At 47.9% G+C, this 17,616-nt stretch overlaps 1 protein-coding gene across 1 annotated transcript in view; it reads left to right on the forward strand.

Annotated features, from left to right (window-relative positions):
- Positions 1–5,785: 5,785 nt before the first annotated feature.
- Positions 5,786–17,616, forward strand: part of PKD1 (polycystin 1, transient receptor potential channel interacting) — a gene marked incomplete at its 5' end in the record, with an annotated part of 85,075 nt that continues 73,244 nt past the window's right edge. The window contains 7 exons of the mRNA XM_029283596.1: positions 5,786–5,857; positions 7,045–7,214; positions 9,155–9,301; positions 9,464–9,591; positions 9,709–9,823; positions 10,755–10,938; positions 16,591–16,808. Of these exons, the coding sequence (XP_029139429.1) occupies positions 5,786–5,857; positions 7,045–7,214; positions 9,155–9,301; positions 9,464–9,591; positions 9,709–9,823; positions 10,755–10,938; positions 16,591–16,808 (1,034 nt within the window). The remainder of the gene's footprint in view (positions 5,858–7,044; positions 7,215–9,154; positions 9,302–9,463; positions 9,592–9,708; positions 9,824–10,754; positions 10,939–16,590; positions 16,809–17,616) is intronic.

The following is a 17,616-nucleotide window of genomic DNA, read 5'->3' on the forward strand; positions in this document are numbered from 1 at the left end:
TTCTACACCGCAACCCCCAGACATGGCTAGTTCTGACCTAAGGTGAACCTCCCCCCTCCCAACCACCCTTGTTCCCCCTAAAATTTTGTTAAAACACCCCTTTAAGAAAAACCTCAGTTTGGACAATTTGGATAGTTTTCTGTTTGAACCCGCTGCATGCCACCTCTCGGGGTTCCAAACCCCATCCTCGAGGTGGGCCCTTGAGATCTTATTGGGCCAGGCCTGCGCGAGGGGTGAGTCGCGCAGGGCCAACAGGACCGTCCTAGGGTACATAATTTAAGTCGCAAGTCCGGCTGTGGGAGATCGAAAAAAGGGGGGGGGAGGCAAATCCTCGACAGTTGGTAAACCCGGCCAAAGTCCAACTAGGTTGATCATCCAGCCTCCAAGCCAAGATCCTCCAGGCCATACTGGGTCCTCCACCGGCCAGAGACAAAGCCGGGGCCACGTTCTTCTGTGCCCTCCAGTCCTCACCAGGGCCTCCAACAGCCGAAAATAAGGCCGACGTCGGGGTCCTCCGGGCCATACCAGGCCCTCCGCTGGAAAGACAGGGCCGGGGGAGAGCAGGGCCGGAACTGAAGCCTCCGCCGCCAGGCCGCTCGACTGGAACAGGGCCATCGCCCGGGCTGGGAAGCCGGGTAACTGGAAAGTAGGATCGGGCCGAAAACGGGCCGAACGCAGGCCGCCCCAACCAACGCCAGGCCGCCCGACCAACCGGAGCAGGCTAGCGCCAGGGCCAAGGAGCCAATAGCGGGGCCGAAACCAGGCCTCCACCGCCAGGCCGCCAAAGTTCTTCCAGGCCGCCCGGGTCCTTCCAAACCGCAGAATCGGGCCGAAAACGGGCCGAACCCCAAGCCGCCCGACCAGCCAAAGCAGGCCAGCGCCCAGGCCGGGGAGCCGAATAACGAGGCCCAAGCCAGGCCTCCACCACCAGGCCGCCAGAGTTCTTCCCGGCCAGAGTTCTTCCCGGTCGCCCGAATCCTTCCAAGCCGCCCGAGTCCTCCCAGCTGCGGCCGGGTCCTCCCAGCCGCGGTCGAACAAGCCGAGCCCAGACTGGAAACGGGCCGAACGGATGGGAGACTGGCCGAACGCCAGGCCTCCTAACCGGCCGACGCCGGGAGCTGAATAATAGGACCGAAGCCAGGCCACCAAGTTCTTCCAGGCTGTCCGAGTCCGAGTCCTCCCAGCTACAATCGCCCAAGCCGGGCCCAGGCTGAAGACGGGCCCAGGCTGAAAACGAGCCGAAACGGGTCGAGGGCGGGCCAGAACCGGGCCGGGCGGGCTAAAACGGGTCCGAGCGGGGGATCACCCACCCACCCATCGCCGCAAGCCCCCCGAGACACCCCCAAAACGCCCCCATTCCCACTTGCCGGGTCCGTATGCTACGGAGCGAGCCGTAGTCGATCCGCCATCTTGGGCATGCGCATGTGATCCGCACAAGAGCGGATGTGCTCTTGTGCGGCCTCCACACCCTCTGAAAGGTGTGCAAGAGGGCCGTGCTTGCTCATGGCCTCCGGAACCTCCAAACATCATGTGAGGATGGACATGCTTTCATGCGGTCATTAGAGGCTGCCAAGACCACATGAGAGCATGCTCCAAAGCCGCTTCAAGAACACAGCAGCCTAATTCTATTCTGTTCTATTTTCTATTCTGTTCTATTTTCTATTCTGTTCTATATTCTATTCTATTCCATTCCATTTAATTCTAATTCCACTCCTACTCTAATTTGTGACATGCCAAACCCAAAAGGTTCATCATCGCTGCTCTAGTGTTAAAAAGAGGATGCAAGCAACAGTTCCATTTAGTGGATGAAGATGATGATGATGATGATGATGATGATGATGATGATGATGATGATGATGGTTATAAGCTGGTCTCACAGTCTCTGCCAGATACTGAGATTGGATTTGACATTTTTATCCATCTATGGAGTCCTCCCCAAGGACCTGAGAGAGGCAGATGTGGATGTTGGATGGTGTTAAAGATATCAACACAGGATGTCAGCTGTTCTTTTGCAATTGACTGATGGAGATTTCACCACCTTGTTTTTTTTTATTTTAGCCAGTGAACATATTTATTACCTGCCTCATATTTTCCCCAGAACAACAACCCTTTGAGGTGGGTTGGGCTGAGAGGAAGGGACTTGCCCAAAGTCACCTGCCATCCTCCATGGCCTAAGGCAGGACTAGAACTCACCGTCTCCCAATTATGTACCTTTATACACCTGTTCAAAGTGAAGAGGGTTTGGTGCACCATTACAGCCTGTTTTAATCAAATCCCAAATGCTCCCAATTTCCTGTGTTCCTGAATTTGAGCATCTGTCTTTAGCAAAACAAGTTGAAGAAGATGTTGGGAATGACTTTTCAGAAGGTTAGAATTCTAGCATCGTTTTTCCCTACTGGCTTTTGAAATGTCTTTCTAAGAAGAAGGGAATTTTGGAGACATGTGCAGGGAGCATGGTAGTCATGTGCTATGGAGGATAGCGGCCAAGAGGAGGTGGGAATGTCCTGTCCACAAAGCTGCAGCTATCCCAGAGGAAAAGCTTGTGGGAAAAGCCTTCCCATCAGCAGTCGTCCCTAATACGGTGGGAGCTGTTTGCCCTTGAGAAATTTCGAGAAAACATTTGCCTAATTTCTACAGCTGCAGATTTGATGGAGAACTTAGAAACAATGGAAAAACAAGACCATAAAGTGTGAACAAGATGCAAGAAAAAGATGCTTCATTGATGATGGAAGCCGGGTTAGGAAAGCCACAATTTTAAACTGTGACCTGCTGAGCAAACTGTAATGGCTTAGTCTGCACAATCCAACGCGCCAGTGGTTCTCAATATTTTCTTATTTCCTTTAAATACCTTTTGTGGCCACGGACCATGGCCATGGACCCCCAAGACTTAACTCTAGATTTAAACATAACATTTCTTCAAGCCTTTGCGGACCCCTGTGACCACAGCTTGAGAAACACTGCAATAAGCCACAATAGGTAGATTCACACTTCATACTAAACCAAAACAAACAAGTAGAAATATTATTACCCTCAAAGGATAGCCCAGAGTTCAGTATAAGATAAGAGACTATATACAGTGAAGGTTTTAAATGAATAAATACAATAAAAGCAACAGCCAACAGATGAAGCAAACAAACCAATTTATGCTCAGTGCTATGTTAAGCCATAATATGGATGTCCTGGAAAAAAATAAACATGACCCAAACGTGGGATTTCAGGGTTGAATGCCTAATGCAGATCCATCCTGTTTCCAAGCTCAGATTCTCTTTTCCGGCAATGGCTGAGCCTTTAGCCATAATAGCAGCAGTTCAATATATAAGTGACTTCAGTCACCCAGTTCAATATATAAGTGACTTCAGCAGTTCAATATATAAGTGACTTCAGTCATATAAGTGACTTCAGTCATTCTAGACAACAAACAATTTACTTATTACAACAATTAAGCAAGTAGTAATAATGTAATTCCAAGAACATACCACTATACCAGGGAATGAAACACCAAGAGCCAAGGAATACATTTTTATTTTATTTATCCATTAGATTTTTATATTGCCTTTATTACTTTATCAGTAACTTAAAGTGGCACATAATGCATAATGTTCCTCGCTCTGAGATCTTTGTAGGAAAAGAAATGAGTCCAATACAGCCATTTTCAGCTATGGCATTTCACACTCTTTTGAAGCAGCCAGCCATATAGGCCTTTTCAAAAAAGAAAACATGGATTGCTCATTCATACAACCCTCGCTTTAGTCAGATATGAAGTCTTCCCCCCTTTGATAAGCCATCTTCTGCTACTTCAAAACTGAACTCAAGAGAAGCATCTCAGGCCAGAAACCAAGAAAAGAAGGACTAGGTGAGACATGATAGCACTGTTCCAATATTTGAGGGGCTCCTACAAAGACGAGGGGTCAAACTTATTTTCCAAAGCACCAAAAGGCAAGACAAGAAACAGTGGATGGAAATTACACAAGGAGAGAAGCAACCTAAAACTAAGGAGAATTTTCCTAACAATGAGAGTGATCAACCAGTGCAACGTCTTGCCTTCAGAAACTGTGGGTGCTCCTTCACTGGAGACTTTCAAAAAGAGATGGGACAACATTTGTCTGAAATGGTATAGAGCAAGGATAGGCAACCTTGGCTCTTTTATGACTCGTGGACTTTAATTCCCAGAATTGCTGGCTCAGGAATTCTGGGAGTTGAAGTCCACGAGTCATAAAAGAGCCAAGGTTGCCTACCCCTGGTATAGGGTCTCCTGCTAAAGAAAGGGGTTGGACTAGAAGAGCTCCAAGGTCCCTTGTAAGTCTATTATTCTATGTTCTACATTCTACCATTTTAGAGATATTGCATCTCTGTCAAAGGCTTAGCAGGGTGGCATGTCTTACTGTGTGTGGATGCTTGAGGCCATCAGTCAAAAGCAGCTTTTAAGCATGAGAGATACTTCTTGGGCAATCCTTATTTTCTATCACTACATTCTTTCCTTGGATTAAATAAACCCCCCAGGCCCAGTAAATCTTCTGACTGCCTTGCTCTGAGAGATCTGAAATCTTTCCTTCCTTGTGATTTCCTCAGAAGACGACTGATGTTCCTCTCATGGAGGCCAACTGCTTTTAGTTCCTTCCATTGTGTAGTTTTATGAGCCCGTGGTTGCCATTTTAGCTGGGCTTCTTATTCCTCTCATGCTGCTGGACCTGTCCTGCAAAGCAATGGAATGACCTCTGACAATAGTATGGTCCATATGGAATTTGGCAGGCTAGGAACCTCTCAGAAGATAGTTTGCGGGTCTTCTGTTCCAGTAAAGAAGAATATTCGTAGCTCTGGGCTGAAATGAGGGGTCTTTGGTCCTCTCTGTGCTTGGTTGTTTCCTTGCAGATGTTTCATTACCCAAAGTAGGTAATGTCGTCAGTGCTAGCGAATGAAACATCTGCTAATGAAACATCTACAAGAAAACAACCAAGCTCAGGGAGCACCAAAGACCCCTCAGGTCTCCTGTTCCTTTGACTTCTCCAAAGTCAATGGCCTTTTTTTGAATTCACAAGCCAACATCTTGTAAAGGAAGAGGTGGGCAAACTTTCAGATGGTGTCTTAGACCTAAATAGTTGAGAGGGAAAGTGCGTTGAATGCCTCTGAAGCTCCACGGAGAGGTAGGTGAATGGGAAGGTCATGCCTGACCAACAGCAATTGGCCCTTTTCATTGGGAAATGTTGAATTAAGATAAAGGATTCCTTCTGACAAGGGTGGACCAAGGCTATTGTGCCACAGAAGATTCCCTTCTACATGGGAATAGTAGGATTTAAGCTCTAATAGATCAGAGGCTTTGGCAGGTAGCTTCAGTTGTCATGCTAAGCCGTAGCTTGCTTTAATCTTGGTTTAGGGAGTGAACTACAAGACATTAAATGATAAAGCTTCCTTTTAAAAGGTTGAGTTGACAGTAGTAACATGCTAAGCTAAGCTGAAGCGGAAGAGGCCACACAATTGTGAGAACCAGGAATGGGGGCTGATCTGTGTTGTAAATAAATGGTGTGAGGGGGAAGATCCCTCCCGTGTACAGCTGCAGCACCGGTTCAGTTTAGGACCTTGCACAGCTGTCATTCCTGGAACATAAAAACTTGTAATTTTTTTCTTTTTTTGAGATGCCTAGCAGCTCAGTCTTCCATCTGCTGATCTCAATTCTAGCCCTTTCCCAATGAAAAATGATCTGTACCTGAGGTTTTTAAGCGATGGAGGAAGAGAAGAAAAGCTGTGTTCATTTGTATTCATGCCCTTTTCTGTCTTTTTCTGATTGCAGAGATTTAAGTAACAACAGGATTTCTTCGCTAGAAGATGGAGTGTTTGATAATTTATTTAATTTAACTGAAATGTAAGTCAACATGCTGAACTATCTTATATTTTCAAAAATGTGCTCACTCCCTTGGGATGTGGTCTTAGGATTCTGGAATTCTAAATTCCTTAACTGGTTTTTTGCTGCATCCATTTTTACCTGCTTTAAGGGAGTGGGAAGGGGAGAAAGAATCAGATGGTGCAGCTTATTTAGGCCGTTATATTATTCACTTTATTAAAAATTGTGTGTGTGGGGGGGGATTTTCATCAAGACCACAACAGTAAGCGTTTGCTTCTAGCGGATGAATTTCATCGGGATTATGACTTGACAGGGAAGGCTTTGTTTATGCTAGCTGTTAAATAAAAATATCAGATAAATATAATTTCTAATAATACAGTTTTCATCATGTCTAGGTTTAAAGCCCTACTTATTCTAAAGAGGATTAGTCTGATTATAACCTTTATCCCTTTCAAAATACCAAATAAAGTCTCCTTTGAATCCAGCTAGTCGCCTGGTGTCAACATGAGCATATCCATGTTGTTTTCTTGGCAATACAATTCAAGTGGCTCGCCAGTGCCATTTTCCAAGATTGCTTTGAATTTCTAATCCAGCCAAACACCTATCAAGTACTGATTTAAATTAAGACTGACAAAAAGGTATGGAAATAAATAAGCAGGATATCAGGATCAGGCCAAAGTGAGGCCTCCTGTTACGTGCAGTGGTCAAGAAGAAAACTTTCAGAAGCCCAGAGCTGAAGACCACGGCCATCTCCTGCCATTGTTCCTTGGCAGATGCTCTTCACAAGGTGGCATCATGGACTTGAGGAAACATATTAACCTTTTGCGAAGTGGTTTCACCCCCCCTTTAAGCCACCTAGGTTCAGCCATCAGCATAATTAATATTTATTTAAGCAATTTGTCTCTTGTCTCATTACTTGTGAATTCTAGGCAGTTAAGTAATTTCACGCACTGGCTGGAGTCACACGTCGTTTCTTTTAACCATGCTTTGTTGAATAAGCCACAGTTGTCTAAATTCAGTTGTGCTAAGGCCAAGTTGTTGAGTTTTATTTCTTGGCTAGGGTTGTACTATAGCATGCCTTGAATATGAAATGCAGGCCAGTATGGAAAAACCCCTCTGCTTTTTCTCCACCATCCTTCCATTTGCTGTTTCAGTAGTTACTGTAGAATGAAAAGAGGCTGTTTCCCCCCCCCCCCAATGTCTTTCAGAGACTTAAGTGGGAATCCATTTTTTTGTGATTGCAACCTGGCCTGGCTCCCCCGTTGGGTTGAAGAGAGAAACGTGAAAGTGTCCCGTCCGTCCGAGACTCAGTGTGCTCAGCCTCTGGAATTGGCTGACCTCCCACTTTTCAATGTTTCCTTCAGTGACGTTACTTGCGGTAAGGCAAAGGAGGCAATGTGCACGCGGGTCAGAGATGGGGAAGGAAGCATTGGAGAGCAAAAGTCCAGAGGTCATTCAGCCACAACCACGGACCATAAAACAGAGCCCCAGTTTTGTACAAGTCACTATTTTGTATAAATTGACATTTGAATCCAGTATTCTGTTGGCTTTAGGGATAATGTTGTGCAAAGCATGAAGAAAAATAAGCAGCGAGGCAAGGAAATTAAAAGAGGGATAGGAGAAAAAGAAGGGGAAAAATTAACTTTAGATTAAATGTGAGATGGATATTTAAGGGAAAATGTGTCAGGGTATCACATGGTTTAATTCACCCGGTTTCGTATACAGGTAGTCCTCAACTTACAACAATTCATTTAATGACTGTTCAAAGCTACAATGGCACTAAAAATGACTTATGACTGTTTTTCACACTTACAACTGTTGCAGCATCCCCATGGTCACGTGATCAAAATTTGGATGTTTGGCAAATGGTTCATATTTATGATGGTTGCAGTGTCCCAGGGTCATGTGAACACCTTGTGCAACCTTCTGACAAGTCAAGTCAATGGGGAAGCCACTTAACAACTGTGGCAAGAAAGGTCATAAAATGGGGCAAAATTCCCTTAACAAATGTCTTATTTAGCAACAGAAATTTTGGGCTCAATTGTGGTTGTAAGTCGAGGACTACCCGTATTGTGTGAACCTTGTCTATCAGTCTCACATTAGTGGGTATTCAGGACCTTCCCAGCTGGTCTTGTTGGGTTTCCCAAACTCAGCATTTCCCTACCCTGATCCTGGCCTGGTCTTCTGCTTAGAGGTTGGTGCGTTTGCCTTGGCCCATCTACATAATGCCAAATGCAACAATAGCAATAGCACTTAGACTTATATACCGCTCCACAGTGCTTCACAGCCCTATCTGAGCGTTTTACAGAGTCAGCCTCTTGCCCCCAACAATCTGGGTCCTCATTTTACCCACCTCAGAAGGATGGAAGGCTGAATCAACCTTAAGCCAGTGAGACTCGAACTGCTGGCAGTAGGTAGAATTAGCCTGCAATACTGCATTCTCACCACTGTGCCACTATGGCAATAGAATAGAATAGCACTTAGGCTAATATTCCACTTTTACAGCCCTCTCTGAGTGGTTTACAGAGTCAGCCTGTTGCCCCCAACAATCTGGGTCTTCATTTTACCCACCTCGGAAGGACGGAAGGCTGAGTCAACCTTGAGCCGGTCAGGATCGAACTGCGAAACTGCTGGCAGCTGGCAGTCAGCAGAAGTAGCCTGCAATACTGCATTCTAACCACTGTGCCACCACGGCTCCACGGCTCAAGCTCTTGTAGAGAGTGTGGAGGGTGATCTTGACAAAGATGTACAAGGATCGCTATTTAGGCAAGAGGGGCTTGAAACACTTTTTAAGTCCAGAGAAACAAGAAGCAGTTCAGGTGGATCTCTCCCTGATTCACAGGAGTCCCAAAGGTGTTTTTTTCCAAAAGGCAACTGGACTTTCTTAGTTTTTCTTTGAAAACAAAAAAAAAACAACCCAACCAACAAGAAAGTTTTCCTTCTGGAAAAAAAAGCATCTTTGGACAGCCATGACCTGGATGACTGAGAATCTCCATAGACTGATTCACAGGAGTATAAGAATGGGGAGGAGGTACAGACTTGAATGACAATAACACAATAATATTCTCAGAGTGATTGTGTTATAGCCAGTCTCAGTAAAACCAGTCTTAGCGTTCTGGTGGAGTTGGTTTCCTGGTCTGGTCTACTAGTGGGGTTGACTGTTCCTAGCCTAGGGAACTTCCCTCCACTTCATCCAAGCAAGGTCCTCTCTCAGGATGTGTGGCCCAGAGTTACAGGGTTCGTGGCCTGCTCGGTAGAGAGCATCCCCACAGGGTAAAATGCCTGACCTGGCTGTGCTTCTGTTGTTTCTCCTTCCAGGAGCCGATTACTTTGCCTGCCTGCCGGATAACAGCACAGGCGGAGCTGATTCTGTTATCCGATTCACTTCCCATTTGCCACAGAACCTGACGGAGGAGATGTGCAGCGCACTTTGCTATGCTGACGGACAAGACTATGGGGGCTTCAGTGAGGAAGCTGACTGCTTTTGTGGCTTTGCTCTGGAACCCAATGCTTCCTCTGGCTGTTTGCCCTTCTGTGCCAGGCCCCTGGCTGGACCCCTCTGTGGGGGACCAACGCTGCTTTCCAGGGTCTTTCCGGCTCTGCTCCCCGTGTCCTTGGAGGGTCCAGGGACACCGTGTGGTGTTTACCAAGAGGTGGCTTTTGTTCTCCACCTTCCGGTGGCTGTGGGCATCATTCAGTGGGGCTTTGGGGATGAAACGGGGCTTTTCAATACCACCAAGACCACCATCCTTCAGGTGTACACGTTGCCAGGACTCTTCAGCGTCACAGCCACTGTTTTTGTCGGCAGCCGATTCATCTCAGCGCAGACCGAAATCGAGGTGCTGGCCTCCCCAGTGGAGATGGAACTTCAGTGTCCCCCTTTGGTGAAGACCAATGAAAGTTTACAATTACATATAAGGAATCGTGGAGGAACTGGCCTCTCAGTGGCCTATAACATCACTGTCCAGAACCAAGAGCCTGGAAGAGGTGAGGAGTCAGTGAGCCATGCTGAAGCTTTGGGCTCTAAACATCTTCATTTTGAGCTGACATGAATGAAGAATTCTGCCAACTGGGTTTACGGGCAATGTTACTCTTCCTTCTAAATCTCCCCCTTGAGACAGTTTCTTATATGTGTGGAGGGCATTGTCCTAAGCCATCCTTCCCCAGCCTTGAGTCTCCAAGAACCATGATTCTTGGAGAATTCTTCTTGAAGCTCTTCTCAAGGTTAGAGACAGATGACTGTCAGGAACAAAAAATGGGCCTGAAAGATAAAGTGCTTTGTTCCTAACCTCTTAATTCTCTTTCCACTATCAATAGAAATCAGTAGAAATCAAATTGGAAGTATCTTAGTATCTTAGGATACAAGAGACAACGTCTAGTTTAAGGCTACCAGGCCCTGAAAAGTCTTAACAGCATTTTGCTGTAGTGCTTTGATATGATTTCTGCCTTCAGTTTGAGATGGAGGCTGTTGTGAGGTTCCGTTATCCATAACAGTAAGCAAACCATCTCAGAGGATCTATCAAAGTGCCCAAAACCAGGGAGAGTGAGCATGTTCAAATGTTGCAGCCCTCAGTCCTTCCGAGTGTGTAGGCTCAGGATTTCTATACTTTACCAATGCTAAGTGTTCTGGGAGAGTGATGACTAAGGGCCTGTCGTATCTCTTGTACAGCTTAAAGCCTGAGTTTATGAAAAGAGAGGCTGGTGCATCTTGCTTCTCGGTATTTCAAACCCTTATCTTTCTTGGAATGATTTTGACCTTCCACAGATGAAAAGAGGGTAGAAAAGGAGACATGGCTTTATAGAGGAAACTTTGGGGTATAGGCAAAATTGGTGTTTCTCCCAGATCATCAGTGGACTGGAAGTTTCAAGGAGCCAGTCTACAGTCCAAAAGCTCACTCATGCCTTTTTCGCTGTGCAGTGGTCCTTCCCGGTTGCCCCTCGGACAGCGTGGTCTTCCCTGGGAACAGCCACTGCTATTGGCTTGGAGCAGAAAAGGCAGAATGGCTGGAGGCCCAGAGGCTTTGCCAAGAGCATGGCAGTGGAAGTCTGGCCTTCGTCAGCAGCCCTGAAATCCAGAACTTTTTAGTGTCCAGCGTCACCAGGTAAGTTAGTAAAAACAGGGTCTGTCTAATTTATTGTTTCTCAACCCTAGCAACTTTAAGACCTGTGGACTTCAACTCCCAGAACTCTCCAGCCAGCATGGGTGCTGGAGAATTCTGGGAGTTGAAGTCCTCAAGTCTTAAAAGTTGCTAGGGTTGAGAAATGTCGCAATTGCTGGAAATAAAATAACATTGGTTGGTATGGTATCTTTTGGTATGCTTGAGCTGGGGGTTGGGCTAGAAGACCTCCAAGGTCCCTTCTGTTATTCTTGGTTAAAGGATGGCACTGGAATTCAAGTATTATTGCTGATGGATGTATAGGAGAGAGATTGTTAAGATGGGAATATTCCGATTCTCTGTTGCCAGTTCCTTACCTAACTTCCTCCTCAGTTGCTGGGACAAAGCAGATTGAAGACAGACAAGGGGGCTGGGAGACACTTGTGTTAAGAATTGGCAAGAATGGATGAAGCTCCCCCTCTTGTCCTATGAATGCACCACAGACATTTCTTCTAAGCCAACATTCAAGTGAGAGAACCAGGGATCGGCCAGTCTATAATTAATGATGATCCACTGCCCACGACTTAGGGGTATTTGTGGGGGAATGTCCCAAAATAAGTGGAGGAGGCATGAAATAAAATAAAGTTAACTTTACGCCAAATATAGTGATTAGTCTCCAGTCATGTTTATATTTTTCTCTCCTTTAGACACATTGAAAATTATTATAATGAAGAATAAAATCATTAAATGCCCAAACCTTTGGAGGTTCCTGGGGACTAGGACATGACTTTGGTGGCACATGTGGCCACAGGGACTTGGAGTTCAGATCTCTGGGTTGTTTGGAGGTCACCATCATAGAATCATCTGTTGGAAGGGACCTTGGAGATCTTCTAGTCCAACCCAAGGCAGGAGACCTTATCCCAGACAAATGGCTGTCCAACCTTTTCTTGAAAAGTCGTTCCTGTTGGCAGTTTTCCTTTTGCTCACCGACTGCAGAACCATCCCCATCCTCGGGGATGTTGCTGTACCCTCCTCCCTGCATCCATTTTGTTTTTGGGGTCGCCCTGTGAGGTAAACATGGCGAAGCGTTGCTCTCAGTTCCATTCAACGAGGGGAGACGAATGAGGGAAATGTGGGAAAGCAACACCAGGGAAATCTGTTTCCCATTACCCTGTGTGATTGCCAAGGACCCCCACACACACATACACACGCAGTCACACATTGTGGTTGCTTGATGACTCCCTGATCTACCTAGAGTTTCTTTCTTGAAGCAACTGCTGGGGGAGGGGGCAGCTGGGTCGGGTGCTGCTGGGGACCTTGAGATTGATGGATGAGGTGAGGTGGGTTACTCAGGTAAAGCGTCTTCCTCACTTTGGGGTCTGGTGCCAGGGGGGCAGCAGTGGGTGGGCCTGGCGTGGCTGCTTTTCTGCAGTGAGATCATGGCTGGATGAGAACAGGAACCTCTCTTGGGGGACGGCAGCAAGCAAGGTGGTTGTTTCGAGACCAGTCCCTGGGTCAGCAGGGCCAGGAGCGAAGGAGCAAAACCTCCCCGTTGCTTATCCTTTAGGCATATTTTTTGTGCCTTGAGAAAAAAGAGGAGGAGGAGGAGGAGGAGGAACTTGCCGGATTGCACGGGCAAGTTATTTTTGTCTATTTTTGTCGTGGCATTCTTGCTGTGAAAGCTCTTTCTGACATGACTTCATTACTGTGGCTGGCAAAGCATCTCCGTGGTGGAGAAACCATTGATTATCTCTGGAAGTCAAGCCCGCCATCCTGTTTGCACAGGGCTTAAACAGGCCCAGCAGAGGGCGGGAAGCTGGCAAGGTGTGAATTTGGAACCACTTTTTCATTTTATTTTTTTTTAAAAGAGGAGGGGAAATAAAGCTTTTCAGCCAGCTTGACTGCACGGCCCCGTTCCTCCACCACACTTAATTCAGTCAGTTATGAACCCCAAGCGGCCCCTTTTCTCCCCAAAATGCCATGAATGACAGGGCCACATGTCTGTGCCAGCCTGTGCCAGATGGCAGCTGGTGTAGCTTGGCCCTTGTTGGATCTTAGAACTGGACCACTATGACCTCACTGGCTCAGTGGGGACTTCCCATAATGGGGCAGGTGGGCCAGAGTTGGTGCCTGGCCCTGGGTTAAATCCCATCTTCTAGGGATCCACTCATCTGTCAAGCAGCGTTCTCTTAAGTCAACTAATCAGCCTGTTGCCCCTGTGGGGCAGAAAGACCCACCCAGATGGGCGGTATTCACTGGTTAATTGCCCTCACTGTTAGGAAGTGTCTCCTTAGTTCTAGGTTGCTTCTCTCCTTGATTAGTTTCCATCCGTTGTTTCTTGTCCTGCCTTCAGGTGCTTTGGAAAATAAGTTGACCCTCTCCTCTTTGTGGCAGCCCCTCAAATACTGGAATCCTGCTATCATGTCCCCCCTAGTCCTTCTTTGCTCTAGACTAGCCAAACCCAAATCCTGCAACCATTCTTCGTATGTTTTAGTCTCCAGGCCTTTAATCATCTTAGTTGCTCTTTTTTGCACTTTTTCCCAAAGTCTCAACATCTTTTTTGTAATGTGGTGACCAAAACTGGATGCCGTATTCCCGGTGTAGCCTTCCAAGAAGCTTCTTCAGTTCAGAAGTGAAGGAAGGAAAAACCAAATCCAGTTGCCTTTTGAAAAAGCACCTTTGGGGCAACCATAGCCTGGATGGCTGAGGATCTCCCTAGACAGCTCCCGGCAGGCTTCTTCTCCCTCCGGCAGGGTGCTTTGCCCTGAGTTCCACCCAGGGTTCCACCTCAGTGACTGCCCAAAAGACATGGGACTGCACCCTGTGTTCTTGGGGTGGGGCAAGGGCTTGGGAGGGGGGCTGAGGATGTGCCAGCTGCTGGCAGGGAAGAGGTAAGAGCCAGAGCAGAAGGAACAATGACACCAAGTGTGCACCTATGTCTGACTGGACAGGAAATGCCCACTTTTGTTAAGGGAGGGGGATAATTTTGAGTAGTATGTTTTGGCAGAGGCTGCTGGTTGCAGGGGAGTGGAAGGCAGAATGAAGCCCACTCTAGTGATGGGTGGGTTAGAACTGGGCTTGTACGGGGAAGTCTCGCTCCTGCCGCCCTTTCGCAAGAAGGTCCCCAACGTGGTGCCCTGGAGCCCAGCAGCCTGCCAAGTGGGGGGTCTCCTGGTGTTTTCAGAGGCTGCTTTGAACACATTGTGCAAGAGCCCTTTAAGTCTCTTAGCAGAGGGCCTGAGTGTCGTTCTTAAAGGATTCCAGACACGGATAAATGTCTTCACATGAAGAGGAAGATTATTCCAACCAGATGTGCCCAAAATACTTGAGAAAATGCCCCGGCTTTGAAGTCTGGTTTCCCTGGGAGGGGCTGTTCCTCCCCACCTCCAACTAGGAAGTGCCTGCATCTGTAAGCTGGGGAGAAGGTGTGCAGAATGGGGTTGACATCTTCATGCCTGTGGGCAGGGCTGAGTTGCATTTCCACCTCTGAGTGGCAGAGCATTAACTGTCCTCTCTCTTCACCCCTCTGATGAGCGGGGGCTTGGGTGGCTTGGTTCTGATTTAAAGTCCCCCCCCTTGATAGTTTGCAAGAAGCCTTGTCAGAGGAAAGAATATCACTGTAGCCCAGAAAGGACCTGTGGCCAGATGCCAGGGTGGTTTCCCTGGGAAAGGAATTCCAGGCAGGGGTGCCCCTGCCAAGGAGAGATGGCCTTTGGTCAGCGGAGAGGGGGGGGCTTAGAAGAGGGTGCCTGGGGATGCTTGCAAAGCCCAAGAGGCTCACGGGGAAGGGGTGCAGAGGGACAGAAAGGCAAAACTGAGCTCTGAATGCAGGTGCGGCTATTTGAGAATGGGCTAGGTTGAACCCGGAGAGATCCAGTGCCCAGTCTAAGCTGCAGCTCTGCTGGTAACTAATTGAAATTTCTGGGAAGGCAGCCCCCACCGTCCATGCAGCCTCCGTTGGATGTTGCCAGGACACACAGGATGGTCTGCCTAGGCAGGCTGCCTCAAACAAAGGCTCCCTTGCCAGCAAGGAGAGATGGGTTGGTACATTTATTGGGAGTTTCCCCAAAGGTTGGGGCTGGACACTGTCAAGCAATAGAACGTAGACTTCTGTACTGTCCCATAGCACTTTACAGGACTCTCTGAGTGGTTTACAATGTCAGCATATGGCCCCCAACAATCTGGGCCCTCAATTTACTGACCTGGGAAGGATGGCTGAGTCAACCTCAAGCTGATCAGGATCGAACTCCAGGCTGTGGGCAGAGTTTGCCTGCAATGCTGCATTCTAATCTCTGCACCACCACAGTGAAACCAGGAGGGACAGTGCCCCAAGGCTGCAGGATCCCAGGATATCCAAACCTTCGGTGTGGTCCCTTGCAGTTGTTCCAGAAGTTGTAATTTTCCATGGATTGACTGGGAAATGGTTAGTCAGGTGTGTGGACCCAGCCATTGCCAGGAACCAGGGTGGGATCATGGGGAAGGTGCTGGATTAGAGCTGGGAGACCAGGTTCTGCTCTCTGGTCACCCAGCCTACCTTACTGGGCCATTGTGGGAGAGACATTCTCTTCATGCCTCCTTGAGTTCCTGTACAAGAAGGCAGAGATAAGTCAAATAAATGAATCAATAAAAATGATCTGCTCTAATTAAAACATTTGTCTTAACCTCAAGGGGCCTACACATCCTTGACTCAATCCTTCTCTTAAGTGTGTCAAGGCATTTCTTACAGGTTTTTTTTTTTTTCATTTGGGACTTCAATCATGTAGCCCCGGGCTCTCCAAACCTGGCAACTTTTAAGACTTGTGGACTGGCTGGCGAGTTCTGAGAGTTGAAGTCCACAAGTCTTAAAAGTTGCCAAGTTTGGAGAACCCTGTTGCAGCCATAGCTGCCATCCTGCCTTTCTTGACCTGGCCTCCCAGTGAGTGCTCCTGAACCAACCCAAGCACTTGCTTCCCTTTGTGCTTGCACGCACTCAGTGTTGTGGCTCTGTCTTGTGAGCCCCTCTTATCGGAGGAAGAAGGCTCCAAACATGAAGGAGAGGAGATGGCTAGGCCTCCCTCTCCAGGACCCTCCTCTTTGGCAATGCCTCAGGTGTCTCCCGACGGAGAAGAGATTGACCAGGAGCCAGGTGGTTCTGAGATTGGCCAGGAGCCAGGTGTGTCGGATAATGAGGAAGAGAAGTTGTGGNGACGTGCCAGAGATTAAGCTGAGTCACTGGACCACACCCCACAGGCTATAAAAGGGTGGTGGTGGCCATTTGGACCTCTGTGACGGACAAAAGCTGAATCTCTGGTGAAGTAGTTTGCTGTGGCTTTAAACTGTGTGTATTGTTTTTTGTTTCTGTGTGCTTGGAGTAAAAGGTCTTGGCAGGCAGCTACGGAGCTGCTGCCAAGTTTCTTATCTGTGAAGTGGTGCCTGGAGAAGTCTTTAATCCTCGGCTGGCTGTTTGGGTGTGTGGGTCGGAACGGGGACAGAACACTCAGCCTGCACACGTTCCCACACTGATACACGTTTCATTGTGAGAAAGGGAAGGTCATTTCCTCCTGGAGAGGTCCAGCTGCTTCCATCTCCTTGCACATGTTCCTGTCAGCCAGGCTCTCCCGGACAGGGCATGTCATGCTGATGTCTCCCTGACCCGGCCTGCGCTTTCTCTCCCCCAAGGAGCCTGGATGTCTGGATCGGGTTTAACGACGTGGCAAGCCCCAGCCCTTTGCCGCAAGGCGAGGAAGGCTTTGATTTGCAGAGCTGCCAGAACTGGCTCCCGGGTGAGCCTCACCCCTCCAACGCCGATCACTGCGTCCGGATGGGTCCTGCTGGGCAGTGCAACACCGATCTGTGTACGGCCAAGCACAGCTATGTGTGCGAGCACAAGCCTCAAGGTGGGTTTCATCCCGGGGCTGTGCAGGGTCTTGTCTCCAAAAAGCTAAGCCAGGAACGATGCACCGGCTCAACGTGACCCGAAGAGAACTCCAGGATTTTGGAGTGTCCTTTCAGTCCCTCTGACTCTCCAGGCTTCCCTAGCAAGAAACCCCCCGTTGCCTTTAGAGTAGGGAGGGTTAGGGTTTCTCATGGCTGGAGTTGCCCTGGACATGGCCAGGGACACCACAAGATCTCCAGATGAGTTCCACCAAGTCTTGGACTTAAGGGTTTCAAAGGGCAAAGTTTATGCAGGTATGTTTCACCCCCCCTCCCATGGAAAATGGTTTCTAGTGTTTTGAGGGCAATGAAATGGGTGCATGAAAGCCTCTACTAGGTAGCATTTAGCACCCATTTTGTCAGTTTGCTCCAGGCTCCTCCAACTTGGCAACTTTAAGGCTCATGGACTTCAACTTGCTTGCCTCCAGAAATCGTGGGCGCTTCATCACTGGAGATTTTTAGGAAGAGACTAGACAGTCACTTATCTGAGATGGTATAGGTTCTCCTGCTTGAGCAGGGGGCTGGACTAGAAGACCTCCAAGGTCCCTTCCAGCTCTTTTCTATTCTAAATTATATTCTAACTCCCAGAACTCCCCAGCCAGCCATGGTTGAAGTTCCTGGGAAGGCAGCCTACAGATTCCTGGATTATTCCAACCCCATCAGTTAGACAGACCCATGAAGGACATTACTCTTACCAAAGTTATCAAAAGGATGCAGGTTGTCTCATAGATTGGCCATGCCTGACACAGAAGAAAATTGAGCAAATTTGAT

This window comes from Protobothrops mucrosquamatus, unplaced genomic scaffold (genome assembly GCF_001527695.2).
Source record: "Protobothrops mucrosquamatus isolate PMUCROS unplaced genomic scaffold, P.Mucros_1.0 scaffold148, whole genome shotgun sequence".
In the NCBI taxonomy this organism is placed as follows: Eukaryota; Metazoa; Chordata; class Lepidosauria; order Squamata; family Viperidae; genus Protobothrops; species Protobothrops mucrosquamatus.